The following is a 20,233-nucleotide window of genomic DNA, read 5'->3' as shown; positions in this document are numbered from 1 at the left end:
TATCATGTGGAATTTATTTTAGCCTATACGTTTGTGTATTTTACCAAAAACATTGTACAGTGCCTATATTACTGGTTTTTATGCGTCGATCTGTTATAAGTTTACATTAAATATGGATGTTGTGGTAGGCTACATGAATATTATTTGGACAAATGTTTGTCCAAATACAATAATGTTTCAAAACTAGGTAAAGGTTCATCACAGTAGTTCTTTCTACCTCGACTGTCTGCCCTTCTTGTCAGCACTGGTAACCGGTGGTTCATGTAGTTTTCAAGTAGCTTCCATTTTGATGATCAAGAGTCAATTTTAAGGTTGGAAGTTGCAGTTCTTCAAGATTATTGGGGGAAAATCTTTTCTCTGTCAACCTGCATGATAACGAGTTGCCCTTGGACAACATTGGGAATGTCACAGAATGTACTTGTGTCATTTGATAAATAAGATTCAGAGTAACAAATTGTGTCCGTACTATGGTGCCCTGATTTTTTCCACAAATGATAGTAGTTTTTAATTTTATTTGGAACTCGCATTCAGGCTGGTGTGTAGTGTCAGTCCAGCAGTGAAAATGTGTGGCACTATAAAAAAATTTCAGGGAAAGGACCCCATAATAGCCACCAGTATAGGTAGATAGATAGATAGATAGATAGATGACTGCTGCTTTGTGAAATTCCTGCTGTCAAGCAGATGTGTCCTCTTCAGAAGCAGATGACAAACTGGACCTGATGAGTCTTCATCAACTGGCTAATTTTGTCTGATGTGGAATACACATCTGGATATCAGCTGTGCTATAACACAAATGGTCATTCTTTGACTCTAACTTACATATCACCACAGAAACTCTTCTGTGAGGGCTGTCAGCAATAGTTAAGAGGATTGACATCTACTGTCACAATGACTGTTTTAGAGTTGATTGTTCTTTTATGGTTAAAAAAACTGTTTCTACTTTATTCACTTTCTCCCTCCCTCTCACTCCTTACCAAGTCTTGTCCTGTAAAACACACATTCTCTTACAAAAACTGAAACAAAGCACAGATGCTGTACACATACAGCACATTGCTCAAGCCTCATGTTTGTAACATCTTTAGCAATTACTGAAAACCCATGGGCATTATGACACCGTGAGAAGGAACTTCCCTTCTAACAAAGATGTTCTTTTCCATAGCTTGTCCTGTGTTCCTGGTCTATGGCTGAATTTCTTGTTTTTGACTTTGTGATGTGGTTCACACCTGCAGGTATGACACTCATATCCTTTTTACCTGTTATGCACTTTTATGTCCATCAGATTTGTCTAATAGGCAGTTGCTCTCTCTGAACAGTGCTTATTGTTTGCATTATATTTGTATGTACTGATACTGAACTCATTATTGCTTAAGGTGGCCCTGGATCATCGTGGCACAGTATTCCCTGAGCAGGACCATGATTAAGAGTGAAAGGTTATTTTAAACACATGAGAGACGAAGCATGAAGGGTAATCAGAGCACAGTGCTAAAATGAAAATGAAAGCTGAAAGTAACTTGAGTAATTCAATATGTTCCCCCCCCCCCCCAATATGTTCCCGGAAAGCAAGTATGTTCTTGTATGTTGTTGCAATAATAGAGAGGCAGGACTGAGTGGTCATGTGACTTGGAGTAGGGAGCAGGGAGCAGGCGGGAAAGAGAGAAGGGAATAAAGAGGGGATTTCTGTATAGTGCATTACAAAAGCATTCAGCCAGACACCGTTTTTACATTGTGCTGCCTCAGAGCTTGAAGTCGTGATATTTTGAGTCTATTTTGAATATTTTTTAATATTCCTGATCTACACAACCTACTCAACAACCTACTCAACACTGTCAAAACAAAAAATATAAGCCACAAAATTACCTCGTATGGCAGTGGCACGGAAATATTGGCACATTGTTCAGACCAAAAATTTGACCTTGGTAACAGATGATCTATAGGGCACCCTAAAAATAAAAAGAGACTCAGTTATGGGATTCTCAGCAAATAACAACTCCATTGCAACACTGAGGTCTCACCCCAAAAGCACTCCCGCACAAATAAAAAAACTGAAAAATGCAAAGTATACGTTAAAGAAAAGCTGTGTCATTAGCAATGAGTAAAGGGATTTCCCAAGTGTGAAAATGGGTATTGTCATTACTTTTACATTTATATCATGTCATTTCAAGGCAACTGCTCAGAATGTTATGTCAGTTCAATTGCTCCTGAAACATGACTTGATGCAGTGCTGAGATGGTTCTATGGAAAGCACCATTATATTATGTGAACACAATCTTGGGATATGTACCAATTCCATCCTTTCTCATATTTTAAAGACAATTATAGCTGTGTCCTATGACAATGAAGATGGAAGTTCAGTGGGCGTTCTAAGGAATCAAATGGAGGACTCTTCAAGAAAAATGCCAACTCTGCCCCTGCTGTCAAAGGGAATATACTGCAACTCTTACCACATGCATAACATGCAGAATAGGTATCAGACAATTGCTGATGAAAGTCATCTAGGTGCTCAGTGCTGGCAAAGTAGTTACCAATTGTTATTGTAATTGTGTTAGAGTGAATTCAATGTAAAGTCAGGGTTCAAACCATCATGTAGAATGTATTGACAGTTGAATATTGTATGACTTCTGTTCAGATGACTTATCCCAAATTATTTTTATGACTGCGTACAATGTAATTGAACATTCCCTTGGAAGGGGCAGTGAAATTTTACTTTTGGTTCCCAGTACTGTTTCTAGTAAACTGAAGATAACAGTTCTCCATCACAGTGGAACAGAAAATAAAAATAAAAATATCAATGTGAACTGCCACAGCCAGTTCCAGCATTGTTCAGTACAGTGACTTCCTGTGATCCGTGGCTACAGTTGGATTTAGCTGGATCGGCCGAGTTCGAAAAAGCCTGAGAAGTACAGACATGGCCTTTTGGTGGCATAATCAAAGTCACCTTGGTGCTGAGTGCTGGCAATGTAGTTACCAATTGTTACTGTAATTGTTAAAGTCACCAAAGTAGTCACCTAGAGAGCAGCGGTTATAAGCCTTTTCTCAACAAATGTCAACATTTATTGAAGATTTTAGATTGCTAAGCTTGATGTTATTGCTGTGCTTTCCTTAGCTGGCATTTCAAAGGCAACATCATTTTTAATCGACTTCAAAACATGTAATTGCTACAGCAGGTAACCATGCCTTGGATCTGTGTTAATTCCATTCTCTTCCTGGAAAAGTAAGTACATTCTTGTATGTAATCACTTGTTTTGGACCAATGGGATTAAATCAATACCTAAATGTTAGCAGAACAGCCTGTATCGTCACATACTGTTTACTACAACATCTTTGTTCAATCAACAAAAAGACACCATAGACAGCAGGCAATGTAGAAACAGATTGCCTCTGCTTCTTCCAAAAACACTAATATGAGACAACAAGTACCAGACCAGGACTGAGAACAACGAGAGACCATACATTGCACTCACAGCACAAAGAGTGTAGTTTTAATTTAATACACATTGTTGTATTGGCACATGAAAAGGTAATTCTTCACGTATTCACACACACAAACAAAGACACCTGATTTCAATAGGTCGTCAAACACTCGTCAAACGTATAACCCTGGACAATTGCATCATATTGCTGCATTACAACCAGAGAGGCAGTAGTACAGTTACCGTTTTTGACTTGGCCCGCCTGGAAATCAACTTATCTTTCATTATTAGTATCAACACTCTGACAGTTGACAGTTAAGCACGTGTTGATGTTTAATTTCTTAATGGGACATTAGCAGACCTCGTATTACGGGATAACACAGGCACACCTCAGCATGCTCATCACAAGAGACAATGCAGCCCAAGCCATTTGCGTGGGTACAAACAAAAGAGCAAGAGAAGGGGAAGAGTAAAAGTTTCAGGAGACAGGAGAAAGTGAAACAAAGAGAGAAAGTAACTGCAAAAGAAAGAGAATTGGAGTGGGAGCCTCAGTCATAATGCACTTGGAGGGAAAGGCACGTGTTAGAGAAGTAGGGAGGGATGTTAATGATTACAACTGACATAAATATCTATGACTATGCCCTGCCCCTCATCCTATACACACACAACGACAGACAGAGTTTGAGAACCCAAAGCAAAGTCTGTAAATCAGTATTTGTTGACTGATATGTCTCCATCCACCTGTTTCTTCGGTGGCCTTTTCACTGGGGAAGATAAATCTTCATGTTGTTTTACAAGCCTTGCATAAGCAATTTCCATGAGTGGCCCTATCTCTGTCAGTTCAGCCAAACCAAGGCACCATTGTCATGTCCAGAATTTTGTGACAGGAGTCTACAGTCTTTCCATCAGCCGCAGATTAATGCCATTGTTCAACACAGTGAAGGGTACACTTGCTGCCATTAGCAGGGAGAGCGGTGGTGCTGGAGTCTTTTTGGTTTAGTTCTAAGCTGCTAATTTAACCATGCAGTCATGCACCCTGAAATGAGACAAGGAAAGTTCATGCTGGGTTAAAGAACTGCAGGGGCAAACAGACCAGTTGCACAGACTCGGAAAGACTTTGTGAATTTAGAATGGCAGGTTATAATAATATGGGCTTTTGTAGGATTTCTGTTTCTGTGGTTCTAGAAATCCAGGCTGATTTTCTGCATTGAAAGGATTTTTAATGAATTTCAAATGCTTGTGTGATATGTCTCAAAGTTCAAACAAAACAGTCTGTCAAACAAAAGTTGATGCCAGTGATGCAGGAGATACTTTTGGAAATGAGGATTGCTCTTATATTGCGTTATATCTTTATTATACGAGTAGTTATAGTTTGGAAATTATAGTTGCATGTATGTTTTTGTGCTTGTGCTTTATGTTATTTTATTACACTTATTAGTCCTGTTTAGATGACGGGGAGTGTGTGTTTTGCACTTAAATTTCCAGGAGCTCAGCGTTTTCTCGCTAATTTCAGAGCTGCTTCTTCTGAGCCTATAATTAGACCAGGTGTGTTTGGGTGTGGTCCAGTCTTCTTCGTCTCAAGTAGTAGACTAGGGCCCAATTCACCTTCTAATCGTTCTGCCTACACACTAAGGGTCTGTCCAGGTACTCAAAAAATGTATGCGCCTTCCCTCCACTATCACCTCATCTCCTCCGTGTCCCAGCAACTGATCTTTGTGTTGTCATGACCTCATTTGTCAGGTTCACAACCTTAAAATGCTATTAGCTTGTTTATTGTATTCTGAATAAGATTGGACGCCCCTGCTCTAGAGAGAGAGTGTGTCTGGAGTTGAGACTGTTGTTATAGTTACCACCTTCATCTTCTCTCACCTTTATTCATTGACATACATCAGTAACAAAATGCTGCTTACCACCAACTAACACAAACCCAGAGGATGTTTCCGGATGTCTTGTAATACAATGTTGAAAAGAAATGGTTTGTATGTGAAGAAATGTAATACTTAATTCTTCCATCAAATATTTAAAAATATCAAATGTATGAACAAGTTGTCATTAAGATAAAGAATAAAATAACCGTATGCTACTGTATATAATACTGAATGAATTTAGCTGTATATTTCACACATCTGTTATTATCTGAATCACATGGTAAAGAAGGGGACGGAAACACTAAAACCAAAACTGTGAAATCCATCCATCAGGAGGCACTCATGGACCATAAATGATACTGATTTGATATGATACAACCACTTTTACCAGTACCTTTTCCGTCACAGAGTTCTATACGAAAATGATCAATTTTTGGTTTGCAAAGTCATCTTGTCCCAGTTGCAAAGTATCAGAATGACCTATAGAAAACTTAGTTAAAGCCTAGAAGCAGGGACAGGAACAAACATTGAGTGCGGAATTTGCTCTTTGTAAATGCTGATCCAGGGTCGATCGTGTCAAACCTGATCCTCTCCTCATTCATTTTACATAAAAACCGATTAGGCTCATTGTGTTCCTACAAAACTGGGTTTTATAAAAATGTATCTGTCTTTATTGGGACAGAATTAGGTCTCCACACTGATGTTTTCAGTACCCACTAGCTCACAGGCTACCAGATGTTGTCAGTTACAGATACTGTATACGTCTCCTCTGACTGGGGCTCCCCTGTGGTACTGTGCGCCATTTTGTTTTGAAAATAGTCACTTGCTCTCTAGCTCATGATTAAAGCAATTAATTATGATCCTCCTTGCATTCCGATGTTCAGTCTGTGCATCTCTCTCCTGTAAGACTGACCTTTTTTTAGTCATCTAGTCAGTGAGAAGACAGACTGAACATGTCAGCTTTTTGGAATTGTTAATTAGTCTTGTGATTGAAGCAACTGCTGTAATATATGATTATTTTAGTTCTACCCTCCCCCCCCCCAAATGGTATTGAATGTCTCTCAGTTTGGCACCAGAAATTCTTTGAAAGTCCTGCTGAGGCCACACAAACTGTCTTGCTACTACAGAATGAGCTCTGATGTTTGATTTAGCTTTATTTTAATAAGAGAATTGCCTATGGCAATAGAGCACTGCAAAGTGAAGAGGGGTAGAGTCTCACAAAAACATTTAATTGAATGACAGCTCACAGTTAGTGTCCATGTGTATGTGTGTCTGTGAGAAAGACACAGAGACAGAGGAAGAGAGTGATAGAGAGAGACTGTCAAAAGAGGGTGACGGGAGAAGGAGAGAGTGAGAGAGACCGAAAGAGACAGAGAGAGAGAGAGAGCGAGAGAGAGAGAGAGAGAGAGAGAGAGAGAGAGAGAGGCAGAGGCAGCGCAAGAAAGCTACTCTAGTTAAGCACTCACTCTCGCACAGAGACAAACACAGACAGGCAGACAGAAGAGAAGCAGCATCCTTTCATCTTCATCTGAATGAAGGAGGAATACCACCACAGAGAGGGAAAGGGGGAACAAAAGGAGAGGGAGATCAAAACAAACTAGGGAAAGCAACGGAAAAAAGATAAACCACGGAGATCCCCCCAACCCCCCACCTTTATCCATCTCTAGGGAACAAGGGAATACAGCAATCGGATAAAATAAAGCAAACGGGATAGTGTGCATGAAAGAGAGTGACACAGGGATCGAATGTACTAGGACATTATTTGGAATATAAAAAAACAATACCTGAACTGACAGTGAGAGACGGAGAGAAAGCAAGACAGTGGAGGAGCATAAACATTTCTAGGTCTGTCTTCTCTTCCCCTAAAGCACTCTATTTATTTAGGGAAGAAGAGAGAAAGCGGGAAGAGGAGGTCAGGAAAGAGGGAGAAATAGGGAATGGGGGGAAATAGGAGGCGAGGGATTGATTGACAAAGATATTTCCGAAAGGATGGCTTTGGATACCATTTGACAGAAAAAACTATTCAAAACAATAATTAAAAAAAAACAAAGAACATTAAAAAAAAGGCTTTCATTGCTTCCAACTCCAGTCTTTTCACTCATTATTCCATTCTGGCAGGCACCGGAATGGAGGGTCTGGCTGGAAGCAGCCCTCGCAGAATGAAAAAGAGAATTTTATAATGACACTGAATGAATTTGACAGTGACAAGGGAAAAGGGTTGTCAGCTGGGACAGACAAAACCAGACTATACCACAGGAGACAGGTATACTCACAGTGATACTGATTTCATTCATAACCATCCATCATCCATTATCATCACCCCACCTTTATCATAATTCATTATCATACCGAGCTGTGGATGGAAATACACGTTTGCAGAGAAGCTGCTTGATGATAAGTAATACTGTATTACTGATTTGTAAGAATCACTGTAACCTGTAGCCATTCCACACCATATCATAGTCATCCTGAGAAAATAATGCAACAGTAATTAAACAAAATTGAATTAAGGCTTCACATCATCAATTGTAAATTATGAGCATACCTTTTCCTTCATGAAAATTACTGAGTTCTTTTGCTGTAAATTTGTACATATTTGATGCTTATTATTATTCAAGACTTTCACATTTGCATTTTACAGTAAGCTTCACTCACTCACTCATGCCATCACTGCCATCACACACAGCCTGTGACCACATTGCTGCTACATTTATAAATGTATTTCTACCCAAATAATATAATAGTTAATGTAATACATGTCAAACAAGTTTGTTGCTCTATCTATAACCTCCTTGTATTGTAAGCCAAAAGATTTCTTACATTATTTATATTATTTACAGTGTTTTACAGTCATTTGAAAATTATTATGAATTAACTGTCATATTAGTAAAGTAATTTAAATGTAATTGTATGTCATTTAAAAGCTACAGTGTAGGGAAAAGCCATGTCATATTTTTAAGGACAGAATTTTGACAGTAACTGGCTCATCGTCACTTTCAGCTCTTATTTCCTCTTATCAGGAAGAGCATCACTGTTTGCTGTGTCAGTGTGGCAGTAAGTCGGAGTGTTAGTTCCAACAGGGTGTGGACAGGTTGTGTACCGTGCGATTTTAAAGAGGTGAAGAGGCAGAACTCTGAGAATGGGAGGGAGTTGGAGGAATAAAAGTTGAATGTATGACGGAGAGAGAAATAACTTAGACGGAGGACAATAGCCTTCACCCCAATACTTCAAAGAGCACACGGATCGATCTTGAAATTGGAGGGACACAGGAGAGTTGAACAAACACATATGCATATATGTACACAAACACACAAACCAAGAAAAGCGAAGGAAGACGTCGGACTGTGCAACAACAAAATAAAAACGGGCAAGAACAAAGGAAGAGAAAGGCAAAACATCTGGACAGTGAAGAAGAGTGAAATCTCGCTCACCCCCTTCACGTTCCCACCATTTTTCACCTGTCCTTCCTACAAGACCAAAGGAGAAGAGCACGAGGAGGACAGAGGAGGCGAAGGAGGAGGAGAGAAGGAGACCTTAAGGAGGAGAGAGAGGAGACACATACATACAGAGATAGAGAGAGGAGGTGAGCGGTGCCCCCCCCCTCTCGGCCCATCTTCAGCCGCGAGGCTGGCAGGCGCGGCCATGGCGTTCACCTTCGCAGCCTTCTGCTACATGCTCACCCTGGTGCTGTGCGCCTCCCTCATCTTCTTCATCATCTGGCACGTGAGTAGCTATATTGGGCCTCGATAAAACAATCAAATTCACACTTTCACACACAAACACACGTGTGTGCACGCACACTCACAAACGCACACACAGTGTATACGCTGACTAAACTGACCACTTCAATATTAACATATATATGTTGGAAGGCTAGTGAAAAAATGGAATTATATATATTAATTAATTTTATGAACAAAGCCTTTCATCATAAGGAAATTATAGGACAGATATTTCTGTCTCAAAAGGCTGTAACTGAAGACCAGTTGCAGTGGTGAATGAAATGTCACAGAAACCTGAAATACTGTCCATCATCTACTGAACATCACAATAACAAGCTGAAGCTCAGCCCTAATATAAAACTCTACTGAACATCACAATAACAAGCTGAAGCTCAGCCCTGATATAAACCAGAACAATACCGAACTGTCAGCGGGCTATCGGTTTGACTAATGTACAACAACAACGAAAAACAGCAGACAGACAAAGGACTAGCTGGCGCAGTTTAACATCAGGTGATGCAACACCTGATACTCACAGGTTCTTCGGCAAAGTCGAACCAATGAAACTGATTTAAGTTGACTGTTTGGGATAAAGATCTTGTGACAGACCGGGTATCCTCGGGGGGGGGGGGGAGTGGGGGCACTGTCACCGATGCTGAAGCTTCTTCAGGCTGCAGATATTAGGATAAGCTCAGACCACATGAGCTGTCAAGCGTCTGACACAGCTCCCCCTGGCACTGATTGAACCTTCCTTCGGCAAGTCGAATGATGGTGGCGAGTGAACAAACACGCACTATTTCCAGACTGGTTGCATACGTATGCTTACTGACAGAGTGCTTTGTTTGATCTTCTGCGGACCAGCTCTGCAGAAGGGCTGCATTGTTCTCGGTCAGCTCCCATAGACATCCTCATAGTCTCGCTTATCGCTGATGCACTTTCTTGTTTCAGACTTTTCAATGAGGTGTGTGTGCATGCTTAGCCCGTACATGCATGTGTACGACCTTTCGACATTTGAATGCGTGCACATCGCCTATAAATGTATTTATCATTTGTTTGAGCTACAATGTCTAAATGTGCGTGACATTTAATAGTTGAGTCTACACATAACCAATAAATACTGCATGCGTGTAATACTGTTCAACACAGCAGTTAAACATGAGAATGCAGCTATGCATACTCATATCAGCTATATAGGTGTGAACCACAGTGTGTTCACATGTCAGTTGTTCATCCACACCTGTGACTATTGTGACAAATGTGTGTCCTCACCAGCTATACTCTAAATTGTCTAACCACTGAGCAGCTGAGCCTGAGCACACCAGCTTTACATTGTATTAGATTTATTCAGCAGGCACTCTAAAAATATAGAAGCAGAAGTGCATTCACCTCATAGATATCAGCAACACTGCCAGACCTGGCCAATGGCATTCCTCAACCAGCGAGTAAAGATCAGTAAAGCACTGGTGCACACTAACGACGCTAACAAAGAAACTAGGTACAAATGCTAAATACTTGCGGACTATATCTTGGTGTCTGTACTTGATGTGCTCAGTACGCTAGGCACCATGGGAAGACAAAGTCCTCCATTTTTGTTAAATGGGAGCAGAGACCTGGTCATAAAAAACCAGCCATTCCCTCAGAGTTGATGCTAATATGTGAACTTGAACGCAGACCACAGATTTCTTACTGTCATTTGTTTTCACCTACAGTATGAGCATGGTTGTTCTAGTCTAAGCATGTCTGTAAATTTGATAACGGCTGTGATTATTTATATGGGGAAAACACCTAGGTGGTGTTCCAAGAAGCTAAGGGAAAGGACTCCTGCCCTGAATGACTGGAGTGGCATAGTTGCCTTGGAAAATAAGCTATTCATGTGTGTCAAAATTCAAAGCACTAAAACTCACATGTGACTATCCAATATTAATCTATGTGAACATTTTTCAGCTCTGACAATAAACTTCTAATAAATCAATGATAATAAGTCAATAGTTTCAAGGTCAGTCAAATTAAGAATGGATCAGATGTTGTTTTCCTAATATCATGAATTTGTTACTCAGAGGGAATTTATGTTGTGAATTTGTTATTCAGAAGCAATAAATCAACAAGAACATGAGAACTCAGTTTTTGTTCATAACTGTAATATGCAAATTGCAGTCAGTCTGGGAATTGACATGTGATGAGTGTGTGTGTGCGTGTGTGTGTGTGTGTGTGTCTGTGCATGGGTGTGCATGTAATTATTGCATCACTGAACCATGAACAAGCACTGTACAGCACATCAAAGTGTCTGTTGGAGTGAGATTGTATGAGTCAGTCCATATGTATGTGTGAGTGCGTGTCTGCATCCGTTTCAGTAACAGCGTGATTGAAAATGCTTATCAGAACATAATTGTGCCTCCACACCCCCCTCCATCTGCCTAGCACTCTCTTTTTCTCTATCTCTGAAGCATTCACCCAGTGGGATTGGTTGTTCACTTCAGTAGTAACCATGGCACCCGCTTAAGTGCTCATCCAGTCACTATGGCAACTGAATCTGTTTACAACAAAGAGGAGAGAGATAAAGGGAGAGACAGGGTGAGATATAGAGACGGAATTTACACGATTATGTGAAACACACATTCCGGTTTGGGGAAATTATTTTTTCGTGGCTTTGTTATTATTTTTTTCAAAGAGTCATGCTGACAAAGATAGAGAAAACGATGGAAGTATGCAGCGATGTAGAGGAGGGGAGGTGAGGGGGCAGTGAGAGAGGGAGACTGGCAAAAGTGGTACAAAATGTACACTAAGATGGCGTGAGGAAGAAAGGCAGAACACAGTAATTGGACAACAGACAGACAGACAGAGATGTGGAGAAGGAGAGAGGAGTGGTAGAGTGACGTTCAAAGAGTGAGATACGGGAGAGTGAAGGTCTTGGAAATAGACAACACACCCTACAATTAGTGTGGAGAAAAGGACATGATATAGAAATGAACTCAAATCCTGACTGCATTGCTCTTCTCCAGGAATGTGCCTATTTCTGCCTCTCTCCCCTTCCCCCGAGCCCATCCTGTGAGGTCGTGTCCCACTGTCTCCAGTAATGTTTCATGAATCTCTCTCTTCCCATAGATCATTGCATTTGATGATCTTCGGCAGGACTTCAAAAACCCTATTGACCAGTGCAACCCAACAAGAGCAGTAAGACCATCCATGTTCAAATATTTACATATAGTCAGGAAACCATATTCATTTGCACCGTTCAAGAGCATTGTGAACTGTAGTATAAAGTATAAGTCTTGTTTTAATGGATTTTAAAATGTATCGTTTACTGACATACTTTGCTATAAATACTTTCTTTTATATACACATGATGTTCAATAAAGCAATAATTTATATTATGCTGTACTCACATAGTTGAGGTATTTCAATAAATTTAATATACTTTTGTTAGTAATGTACTGTCAGAGATTCCATCTTTATATTTATACATTATTAACAATAATGATTCCACAGTTTTCTCAGAATAATGAAGATGATAAAAATTTAATTATTCCATATCTACCATCTTTCTTCACTTTTTCTTTTTTGTTGTTTTTGATCTTTAGAGAGAAAGAATACGGAATATTGAAAGAATCTGCAACTTACTGCGAACTGTGAGTATATGAGTTTGTCTGTAGTATCAATACAGGACGTTATAATAATGGGTGGCAGTGTTGCAGGATGGTTAGGAAAATGGGCTTAAGGTTTTGGGTTCAAATCCCAGTTGGGACATTGGAACTTAACCTGAACTGCTCCGGTATCAACTGTATGAATGGACTTGATGTTAAAAAGTGTCATGTTTCTGACTAAGAGCATCTGCTAAATGTTGATATGTAATGCCTGTCATAAGAGAATGAGTGTCCTCAGTAGTCACAGCTCAGGGTAAAGTTATGTGAGAATAGACTCCATTAAGACACCTTAATGGCCAACTAATGTGATTTGTGACACAAAAATTAGCAGTTATAATGCTAAAAAACAGTTGGTGAAGGTGGAGTGAGTCAAAAGTGAAAGAGAGAATGGATCAATTACAGAGACAGGAGGAAATGAGAGCTGACAACTGTCTTCCATCTGTATCTCTTTCGAAGACTGTGACAGATTGATTCGTATTCATCCCATTCCTGCACCTGCTTTCAATCCCCCCCCCCCCCTCCGTGCACCCCTCCCCGACTGCTCTTCGCCCTTCCTGTCAAAAGGGATTCAGTCATTAGCACCACCAAAGTGCCTAGAATAATCCTCAGAGTTGAAATGCAGCGAGTGCGTTTGAATTTAATAAGCGTTCCAGAACATGCAGATCTGCACATTCCGTGTGCTCTTCTGGCTGTAGCAGGCCAAAACCACTTCAAACGAATCACAACATGAGAACGGAGGTGTGAGAAAGAGAAAAGAGCACGGAGTAAGGGCAAAGAATGGAAGTAGAGTTTGGGTGGAGTCAAGGGGAGAGTGGAAAATGGGCGCTGACCATGCAAGTATATTCAGGAAAGAAATGTGTGTATGCATTTGTGCACAGCAGCAACATCATCAGTGGCTGCTTTACAGTGACTCCGTGTTTGTGAATGTGTGGCTAAAATCTTTTTTTATATATTATATGCAACTTTAATACGTGCGCATGTAGTGTATCGATTTAATCTGAAAATACGTTTTTGAGATATTACAATAACTCAGTACTGCTTGTACTGCCCCCAGCTGGTGGTCCCAGAGTACTGCATCCATGGGCTGTTCTGCCTGATGTTCATGTGCGCTGCAGAGTGGGTCACCCTGGGACTCAACATTCCTCTGCTTTTATACCACCTGTGGAGGTAATGGACACTACATATTCATTCTTGCCTATCAGCGCTCATCTACCATCGAGCCCACATTGAAATGTGCTACCAGGGGCAATTCCAAAAGCAATGCTCAGTTGCATGTTTGAACATTTCAGACGCTCTGAACGCTACCCTGTATTCTTTATTTATCATTGTCAGTGTTTTCATTGAAAGGTTTCGGCTCTAGTTCTCTGCCCAATGTTCAGCCCCATTGTGTTGGTATTAAAGTATATTTAGGAATTTCTGGCTGATATTCTGTCACAATCAGTGGAAGCTACCAGGGAGTAAATTTGTCTTCATTTTTTTGTAGATATGTGAGGGAAACATCACTATTTATCTTAATTTTTAAGATTAATCTACCATGCGACTCATAATAATAAAACATTATCCCAAAATTGTAATAAAGTAGGTTTTAATCTAAATTTGGGGCAATTTTCTTCTAATATTTTGATGTGGCAGCACACAGCCTTCACGACACCTTTGTGGATAGCCTAGCTTAAAGCGCGACAGAGGAATTATACAACGCCATCATTATCTGAAGAAGATGCAGCTTTGCATGAAGCTGGCACATAAACTTGTTTTAAATTGCTACCACTTCTACCAAGCTGCTGTACAACCAAACTTCGGCCTGTCTCCTGTCCCTGAACTTAACGATCCAGGAAACTGGATTCAAATTGTACTGTATTTAATATTTCAAAAGTATTAAAACAACACGTTAGCAAAGAAAGCACAAATGTCCGTTTCCTGTACTTCATTATCTTAATTATGGCCAGGAATGTATAAAAGCTTAATTTTAACTGCAGCATACAGTATCGAATAACAGATATATACTTTTTCTTACACAGGTGGTTGTACCTTTCCAAGCATCCTTCTTGCTCTATACCTCCTTCACAAAATTGGTCTTCCTAATCATAAACTTTATATTTTATTGTCTCTTAATTCTGTAAACTTTTTGAGAATTGGTATGAATTCATTTCCTATATATTTACAGATTTCTATATATATAATCTATATATTTACATATTACACTCATTGGTTCCTTTTTTTTCTCTGTTTCGCACTCAGATATTTTCACCGGCCAGCCGATGGCTCTGAGGTGATGTATGATCCAGTCAGTATCATGAACGCAGATATCCTCAGTTACTGCCAAAAAGAATCCTGGTGCAAGCTGGGCTTCTATTTGCTTTCTTTCTTCTATTATCTGTACAGGTGAGTAAGATTTTCTGTCTGTCTGTCTGTCTGTCTGTCTGTCCATTCTTTCATCTGTATAATAATGTAGATTCGCTATTCAGATTCAGATCAACAAATAAATAATAATAATGAAGCCATTAAAACTGTCTTTGAAATATGGTCTGTTCTTCCGTTTGTGCCGGAAATATTGTTGAAGGGAACACATCGGTTCGTCACTACAGTTCCCCAAGTAGGCGCTGATCGACAGATTGCACAGTGAACAGACTTGGTGCAAATAAGGGCAGGTTACCGTGACTACGCTCTCTGGAGTGGCAACCCAGGTTCAAAATAACGACGTTGCCCTGAGCTAGGGGGGATTTCGCCTTTAGCTGACTGGTTACGTGCTTGCCTTTGGAGCCCTTGGAAGAGTGAGTGGCCCGCTTTCAAATCCCAACCTCAGGCAAATCTGTAACTCATTACGCCAGCTGCAGGGAAGCAGCATAATCAGACGAATGCAATATGTTGGTCCAATGGCAGAGAAGTGTCACTGATTCAAAGTTAAAGCCAGTCAGCTTAGTTAGCCATTTTGTCTAGCAGAAGCAAAATCCCAGCCTCCTTTTAGAGAGTAAAACTGTCATTTTAAAATGTAAATACGTCTTATCATTGAAGAACAAGGAGCTAGATCCCAAATTACCTTACTTTCATTCAGCAAAAATATATCTGAAGGTAAGTTGTCCTTGTGTTCTAAGCAGCACCACCAGCATAAATGTAGGCTTCTGTGCAGTTCTTTGTCTTATTCACCCTTTCTCTCTGACCCCTGTCTGTGCCTGACCTTTTTTCAGCATGGTCTACACTTTGGTGAGCTTCTAAACACTGAAGAGGGGTGTAGGGCAGGACGACAGCAAAAGTGCAAGAAGGACGTGCATCTCTCTTCATTCTTATCCCCCATTACTCCATCGCAGGACGCTCCTTGCTTCTTTTTTACTCTCTTCAAATTTTTGGGAATTCATGCAAAGGCAAGCAAGGGAAAAACTTTTTTTTCTACTAAGGACCATCAGGAGAGGGATGGAACACTGCCATACCCATAGACACTGCCACTGAGAGAAGAGAGGTCAAGAGAAGAGAACAGAAGAGAAGAGTAAAGAAGAGAAGAAACCATGAGGAGAAAGTTAGGACAGGGAGAGATGAGAAGAACAGGAACCACAGCGGACGAGTAAAGGGAGAATGACAGAGATGAGAGTTGCTTTGTACACAAACATAATCCCAATTGCCACAGCATCTACCATTGTTACTGAATGGCAGAAATATATGTTTTCTCTCACGTTTGTTGTCTAAATAATCAGTTTCAAAAACCACCCTTTTTATCAAAGGGGAAAATCCTGGCTGGACAGGAGGAAACTTCTGGGCAGGTGGTGACCGGGAGGGGATGGTCTCTCTATTGCATGGGAGGCAGAAATAACCTGCAAAAAAAAGCACATACCCCCTTGGGACTATTGTTCCACAAACCTGCTGTGATCTGTGCAGATTGCTGCAACATGGCCATACGATCACATCGCCTGAAATAGGTGCTCGTGTTTGTGTATCAGCAGGTAAAATCATCAATATAGAACCAGGATTTGTACAACCACTGTCTCCGAAGGTCTACAATTTGCATTCCAAATGGACTCTTCTTAGCTACCGACTTGAATGTATTGGTCATGCCTCTGGATTAGCCTTTGAACCTTTGTCCTTGCTCTAGAAAGCCCCGGAGCTGTAAGAAGACACCTTAAAGCGTGCTGGAGTGAAGCGGGGCACACTTGTGCGGCGATTAGCGTAGTGATGAGAAAATGAGCTTCTGCAAACCTGTTCATGGGATGAGCAGCCATCTGCTGAAATGTTTGGGTTCTCTGAACCGAACAAAATACTTGGCTAACACAACAAAACACAAAAAAGGATCGGATATAATACATAGTGGCACAATGCCCGTTAAGTGGTACATGAAAAAAATCACTTGCTTATCACCAGAATATTGAACAGAAAAATCAGTGAATATATCTTGGCCTACATATTTGTACTGTCATTTTAGTATAGTACAGTAAAATAAGTCAAACAATACAATTTAAAATGGTAGACCACTTTCCTCGTTTCTGTACTTTATGTAGAGATTATATACATGTGCACACCAGTGTAACCACATGGAACAACTAATATAATGTAATTAAATTAGTATGTGATCATTCACCTAGATGTTTGTGAAGACACAAATACACATTTAACGGGATAAGAGAATACCTATTCAACTAAATCAAATCACTGAAGACCAGTGCTTTGAATGACAAACTTCAGACTTGTGACCTCAACAACAAATTCATTAAAACTGTGCAAATCCACAGTCAAGTATATTCAAAGATATATGCCTGTAAACAGTATTTGTTTACTGTAGATGGGGTCATCCATTGTAATGGATGTCATAACACATGCAACTTCGGAAATACACTGGGTCATTTACAATGAGGATACTGTATGACGGGACAGCATATTCCAGTCAATGTCAAGGACACATGTCAACAGACCTCAGTGTAGTTTTTGAGGAATTCAAAAAATTTTTTTTTTTGGGAAAAAGACTTCTTCTGTTGGCACCACTCTAGATTGTTCCCACGGGTGACTTTGCCCACTACGGAAAATGAGACATGGATACCAGACATGGACGGGCTTCAGCCTCGATCATCAGACGTCTGGTAACAGCTTCAAGAATGTAAACGCAGCCTCGGAATGTATTTTAGTGTGGGGGCCCAATTAGACAAAAGGCTTAAGAAAGAATGTAAGAGCAGTTGCAATTAATTTAGCACGGCTCATTTCTTTATAATACCTTCATCGAGCAACTCTACAAGAATGCGCCACACACATGCTGGAGACAAGAATCCAGACAGACTGTGATGGGGACATGCAGGCCATGCACATGAGCAGTAGAAAATGACAGCCGAAATGCCCACAGCTTCACGAGGAACGGAGGCACACGCTAAAAGGTTGTGCTGTGTCAATACCATGGATGAAGGGTGCGCATGCGTCCAACAATTAAATCGTCAACTGTTTACAGAACGGGCTGGACTGGGAAATGTTTGTACTCAGACAGGAGGATGTTCCTGCCCTGTGAAAATGTACCTCTTCGCGTTAAAACCATGTGTTCACAAGTCTGTTCACATGTATATACATACAGTATAATCAGTGATTTGATTTAGGGGGAGATTGAATCAAAGTACTAAGTGGTTTGGCCTTCTACATGATATTTAAGGCAGGGCTGTTTTTTTACACTCAAATGAAAACTGAACTACCACTGTGTACATATTTGTTATTTTGAGCACAGAATGTTCTGGCATTTCTTGTGACCATCAACTGAATATATTTCATTTTATGAAAGTATTATGTACTATTCAATTGCTTACAAGTCATTTATGTGTGATGGACTATTATTACTGTTTCTTCAGGATTATTTATCTGTATCCATGCACACATGTTGCGCACTGAATACCCTTAAATGTGTAATAACAATCATAATGACAATACTTAAGTTCCACGGGCTTGAAGTATAGGTCCACCCCACCTGAACTTTGATTTAATCACCCCTAATTGGGTTGTGGGAAGCTGACTGTACACTGTGTGAAAACCACTGTAGCTGCATTGAGAATGGAAATGCTTGAGTGCCAAACAGGATTGAGAAAGCTGGTTTTCCTCCAGTATTAATAAGGGAATCATGGTAATTGCAAACATGTCAACCTGACTAGTCTGCCATTTTACTGCCAACCAAAATGTTTCCTGTTCTTGAGACGAGAAATAACATAGTATGATGGTGTGTTTTGTTACTAAACCCTGAAACGGACCCCTGACTCTTCACCCCTAACCCATCATTCCTCTGAACAACATGAACCAATCAAGGACAATCCTCAAAGCACAAAAAGGAGGAAGTGGGTATGGGGGGAGAGGCAGGGGTAGTGAGGCATCATTTTATGTTATTTTGCTAAACTATTAAGCAAATGGACAAAAAGATATATATTTAAAGTGAAGAACAACTATTTGTAACCATCTTTTATATCTCATGCCCCAATGTGTGCTCCCATTGTTGTAATCACTCTAGTTTGTACTTGAGCTGAGAGGATATTTGCAGTCCAATAGGATGCCATATGATATATTAAAGAATGCTATTCTACGTAGGCCTTCATATTCTAATAAAACAGCCAAATATGTGACATTGTCCTGCAATTCTGGTGTGTTACGCGAGTATGTCTTTGAGAACCGTTGGAGTGAACACACTGCTGGAGGTTGCCTTCGCTAAATAATGTATATTCATAACAATTACGGTGATCAGAACAATGTGGTTTCAAACCGACGGCGAGAGCGTCTTCAGCTGTGACTGATGCGCCGATGGAGGGCGACTGAAACAGTGTGAAGCGTCGTGATTTATCACTTGTAATAATGCTCGCGCAATCTGCTGACTCCGGAGGCCATTTCATAACTGAACTGCAGCAAACTGAGACAGAGAAAGAGGGAGAGAAAAAGATATGGCACAGAGCTATTGAAAAGGGAGAGAAATGTAGGAGAGACCGAGGTAGGAGAGACGCACACAATTAAATAAACGCAATCCATTATCCCAACGGGAGGCTGGGGGGGGGGGGTGAAAGGGGGTGGATAGATTTTATAATAACTGAACACTAATGATAGGGGGAGGTGGGAGAGATATAAAGGTGGGTGAAAGAAAGGAACGAGGGGAGGATGGATAGAAACGCAGGCATAGTAACAGAAAAAGTGAGAAACTGAGAAACTGGGAGGATCACTAAAAGAATAAATGAAGAAACAGAGAAGGCAGGGAGAGACAGATGGGCACAGAATGTGGGCTATAAGAATGTATGCACATAAGAGGGGGGCAGAGGGAGGCAAGAAAATGTGAAATGAAAGAGGACAGCACAGAAAGACTGTTACTGAGAGATAAGGGGGATGGTAGAAGCAGAGAGAGAGAGAGAAAGAGAGCGAGAGGTAGAAAGAGAGGGAGGTAGAGAGGTGGAAAGGTGTAGACACCATGACACAGACTGGTTTTCATTCTCCATGGTCACCATGGTAACTGAATGGTGTCGGCTTCCTATTCACGTAGTGCTTGCTTTCCTTTTTCAAATTACTTACATTAAAAATCACATTAAATATCCAAAACATGTTTGCAGTCATTTAAAGTATTAGCGACGAAATGGAAAACTGGGCAGTTAATTTAAATGAGCCTATTT

General features: G+C 40.4%; 1 protein-coding gene across 5 annotated transcripts; it reads left to right on the top strand.

The window, feature by feature from the left end:
- Nucleotides 1-6,700: 6,700 nt before the first annotated feature.
- Nucleotides 6,701-19,207, top strand: LOC118222308 (protein cornichon homolog 2-like). 5 transcript variants are annotated; one of them, XM_035407790.1, is made up of 7 exons: nucleotides 6,703-7,541; nucleotides 8,753-9,001; nucleotides 12,103-12,171; nucleotides 12,579-12,626; nucleotides 13,696-13,808; nucleotides 14,880-15,023; nucleotides 15,827-19,207. In XM_035407790.1, exons 1-7 carry the CDS (start codon nucleotides 7,458-7,460, stop codon nucleotides 15,852-15,854), a joined length of 735 nt encoding a protein of 244 aa, XP_035263681.1. In that variant the 5' UTR covers nucleotides 6,703-7,457; the 3' UTR covers nucleotides 15,855-19,207. The 5 variants fall into 5 exon arrangements, with proteins under 5 accessions (XP_035263682.1, XP_035263681.1, XP_035263679.1 ...); XM_035407788.1 differs by having other exon boundaries at nucleotides 8,279-9,001; XM_035407791.1 differs by lacking the exon at nucleotides 8,753-9,001 and having other exon boundaries at nucleotides 6,701-7,541.
- Nucleotides 19,208-20,233: the final 1,026 nt, after the last annotated feature.

Source organism: Anguilla anguilla, chromosome 3, assembly GCF_013347855.1.
Source record: "Anguilla anguilla isolate fAngAng1 chromosome 3, fAngAng1.pri, whole genome shotgun sequence".
Classification (NCBI taxonomy): Eukaryota; Metazoa; Chordata; class Actinopteri; order Anguilliformes; family Anguillidae; genus Anguilla; species Anguilla anguilla.
Note: the sequence above shows the minus strand (reverse complement) of the source record. Positions and strands in the feature narration are given on the sequence as shown.